We start from the raw sequence: 4107 nt of genomic DNA, 5'->3' as shown, positions 1-4107 counted from the left end.
CCAGACCCGAGCCTGACCCGAGTTCCGATTAAGACCCACAAATTTTCAATGTAAAAATGATAAAAAGCAGTATTTTACCAAGTATGGCCCGAGTCTCGTTCATGTAGTTTTAATCAAGTCCGGGTATGGTTTCTCTTATGATACGTGAGTCTGGTTAAACCCGAATCCATACCCAAAAATTAGTACCAAGTCTGATTCCACCTGGGTCCGAACCAAACCCGGCCGTTCACACCCCTAGATCCAACCATTGCCAGCTTTACCTACGTGACAAAGTTTTGGTTGCAGTAAACCAAGCATAAAAAAAAAAAAAATTGCTTGGCCATTAGCTGTGAACCACGCTGTCACACCATCAGTAATCACATATTTAACTTAATTAAATTATTAATAAAGTGCATCAATCAGATGCCAATGCCACGCGTCACCATCAGGAAGCCCTCACGTGTCTACCAATAAGTTGATCAAGATACGGCACAAGACGCGTAGAAAGAATAACTTTTGCGTGACACGTATCATTCTTCATACTTGTCCCCTAAGCATCGAATGAAAATGAAATGAAATCCAAAATCTATAAATACCTCCCTCACCAAACTCAAAACATCCATAACCACCACCACCACCACCACCATGGAAGCCACTTCCACTTCTCTGATTTTCAGGCCATTGGTTTTACACCAACCTTCTAGACCTGCTAGTACTAGACGATCGTGTATGCGGGTGCTTGCGACATCGCGAAGAGACCCTGATGATCGAAACTTCGGTAGCCCGATCGTCGACGAGAACATGATCATGTTGAGGAAGAGGATTCATCAGTTGAAGATGGTGGAGAGGAGCATTGAGGCCCCTTCTCATTGGATGGACTGGGAGAAGAAGTATTACGTCTCGTATGATACCGATGTATGCGAAGCAGTCGGAATGTTGCAGAGGTTTTTGATGAGCACAAGGCCCAGTTTGGCCCTGGGGATGCTGTGGCTGGTGTGCTTGAGCGTGCCCATATCTCTGATTGTAGTTTTCTTCAATTTGATTGAGGTTGCCAAGGGGATTGTAAATGTTGTGGCTCACCTCTAGAAAACTTATAATTATGATTTTTTTTTTTTGGCCATGGATATGATTTTGTAATAGGATACTTTCATTCTAAGATTACCTTGGAGTATCTTGTTCATATCTTCAATTCATGACTTTAATTCTAAGATTATCTTGGGGTATCTTGTTCATATCTTCATTTGATGACATACCAACAAAATAAAGGAATATGTAATCAAATTTGCTTCTATTGCAAGAGGCTTTTTCACATAATATTCTTAATCTTTACTCTCAAGATGGCAAGTGTACTGATGGCTTTCATTTTATTTGAATGGAAGAATATGCCTTAAATTTAAGTGATTATCTAAAATGGCCTTTGAAAACTATGATGGAATATTGTCTTTGCCAGTAGCCAATTTTTTGAACATAAGTAATCTACAAATGCACCTACTTATCGTGAATTTGCATTTAGCTTCCTCAGGTTTCAAATGATTCAATAAAATGCCTCATTCTTAAAAAAAATTGCTCTGTTAGATGCCTATATATGTTGCTTTACTCTTTGAAATTGCTCAATATTTCCCATTAATTGTAGCTACCAACTGATTTAATATCTTGAAAAAAGAAAAAGGTCAAGTTAAGAAGGGATAGATGGCTCACATGGGCTCGGCATATCTAGCTAGGTGGATCAACTTAAGGCCTACAATTTAAAGAATGTAAAGAGTTTGAACCCAGGGTTTAGGGTGTGTCCCCTACTTTAAAGCCTAAATTAGCACTACAGAATCATAAGTAATAACGGGTCCTGAAATTTTTTACTACAGTTCTTTAACTTTTAACTGTAATACTTAGACTTTTAAGTACACGGCTATAGTTAATACTCCCGCCAAAATGTTGATGGAGCAGGTAAAAAAACCTCTCTCCCTTCTCCCTTTCTCTCTCCTCTTCCTCTCGCTCCCGAACGCCCGCCACCGTCGGCCGTCGCTGCCACCGGTGCACCCACCACCTTTGCCTCGTTGCCACCGAGGGTAAAAAAAATCTGCCCCCATCTTTCTCCACCCACATCATAAACCCCTCTCCCTTTCTTTCTCATCTCTCTCTCCCTCTCCCTCTCGCTCTCCTTCCCTGTTAGCACTGTGGGAAGCCCGTGGTGGCCTCTTGTGTGCTCTCTATTCCCCCTCCCACCCCTCTTTTCATCCATCTCCCTTTTGACGGTTTGAGTACCCTATGAAGACCCACACGATCACCTCTGCTTCCGAGAGCAGCCTTCTCTTGGTTTGAGCCTTACCTGCACCTCGAGAGCCTTTTGTTCAGCCTCAGCGACCCATTGGGGTTTGTAGAGCCACCAAGGGCCTACGTTCTTCCCCATCATTTTTGGGGCACTTGATTTATTTGAGGCATGTCTATGTAAATACAGTTTTTTTCTTGTCTCTCACTCTCTTTATGCCTCTGCAGATCATCGGCTTGCATTGAAGACAACGACATCAAAAAAAATTGCATTGAAGACAACGACATCAAAAAAGTTTGCATTGAAGGTCTGTGTGTGTGTGTGTGTGTGTGTGTGTGTGTGTGTGTGTGTGAATAATGTTTATGTATTTGGATTAAATAGAAGAAATACAAAACTGGTTGGAGGCATGATATGAGTGGTGATTTGGGGTTTTTAGGCCGCTGCTGCTACTTTATTCCGTTGTGATAATTTGGTATGTTTATGTGGAGGCTTTGGGTGGTATAAAGGGATATACAAGAGTTTTAATCATAGCTTGGGAAAGGAGGTGGGTGGGGGGAGGGTTGGTTTGTTATGTTAGTAGTGGTAGCGGCGGTTCTGGGTTATGGTGGTGACATGACTTCTCTCTTGTATTCATTTTGCAGACAAATAATATATTGATTTGTTTAAACATACTTCAGACGGATATGGTGTTTTTCCATTCCTTCTAATATTTGTTATACTAGCGTGAAGAACTTTGTACTTGTGTAATCTTGTTTTTGTTCTCTATGGAACATGTTTCTTTCATGAATTGCTTCTGCTTTTATTTTGGAGATTTGTGTTTTCATAATCTCATCCTATTTATAGCTGTTGCTACTGTTGGAACAGAAGATTAGGGTTTTATCATTATTTTACCATAGTGATCTACTTAATGAAACTTTTTTGATATGCTAGTATGCGGCCTTTGATGGATTACTTGATAATCTATTTTTTCAAGCATCCCTAAATGCACTTGACAAATAAATGGTCTAGTAAAATTGATGCCTGAGCTACATGATGCTATGTAAAGATACTTCTCTCATTGGATATCAAATTCAAATTCAAATTCAAATTCTATTATCATTGGAAGCTTAAAGTTTCTTGGAAAGAATGAAAGCTGCAAATTTTCTTCTTGAATGGCCAAAATTGTCCATATAAAGTTGTTTTCTGTGTGTGTCATTGGTTTGTCAATGTCCCTCGAAAGACTGTTATTTGGGCAGTGGATTGAGATTGGAAATAGGTTAATCTAGAAGCTTTAGGTACACTGTGCTCAAGCTATGTATTTGGATTGGTTTTAGCTAGTACCTTGTGGTATTCACTTAAGCCCAATGTATTTGGTATGGTTTTACTGCCTCTTATCATTTTTGCCTATGATCCAACCAAATCTTTGTGCCAATGCACATCAGCTTAAACATTCTAAGATATGATATGTAGCTCACAAAATCTGACAGTTGAGATTCCATGGCACAAAACAGTCCACATTAGCTTATTGATTGAATTATCGTCACACGTGATTCATGGAATTAGGAAGCATAGATAACCTCTAAATGCAAATCTTTTCTCTTGTATGTGAAAAACACTCAGAGAGATACTTACTTGCAAAGCCTGATTAATTAGTTTCTGTCATTTGAGTTGACCTTGGATGTTGTCTACAAGATGGTCTGACAAATTTGGTGTTATCGGAGTAATTTGTTCGCTAAGCAAAAAAATTTGGAAAGAACTTAAGATGTACAATTTTCCTTTTGGATGTTTCAGTAATCATCTAATCTTGATGCCATGATGCTCCAGTTTTAAAAGGTACTTGATTTCTCAAATCTGTTAAGGTGTGGAGTAACAATGGTACATAACTA

At 39.3% G+C, this 4107-nt stretch overlaps 1 protein-coding gene across 1 annotated transcript; it reads left to right on the top strand.

Moving 5' to 3' along the window:
• Positions 1-624: 624 nt before the first annotated feature.
• On the top strand, positions 625-1065 carry LOC149815669 (uncharacterized). Its single transcript, XM_089990600.1, has one exon. It carries the CDS (start codon positions 625-627, stop codon positions 1063-1065), a length of 441 nt encoding a protein of 146 aa, XP_089846726.1.
• The last annotated feature ends 3042 nt before the right edge of the window (positions 1066-4107 follow it).

The sequence above is a fragment of the Nuphar pumila genome, chromosome 15 (genome assembly GCF_984573655.1).
Source record: "Nuphar pumila chromosome 15, dmNupPumi1.hap1.1, whole genome shotgun sequence".
Taxonomy (NCBI): Eukaryota; Viridiplantae; Streptophyta; class Magnoliopsida; order Nymphaeales; family Nymphaeaceae; genus Nuphar; species Nuphar pumila.
Note: the sequence above shows the minus strand (reverse complement) of the source record. Positions and strands in the feature narration are given on the sequence as shown.

Coding starts and splice junctions, on each gene's coding strand:
- LOC149815669 (XM_089990600.1), top strand. CDS start 625: ATGGAAGCCACTTCCACTTCTCTGATTTTCAGGCCATTGGTTTTACAC.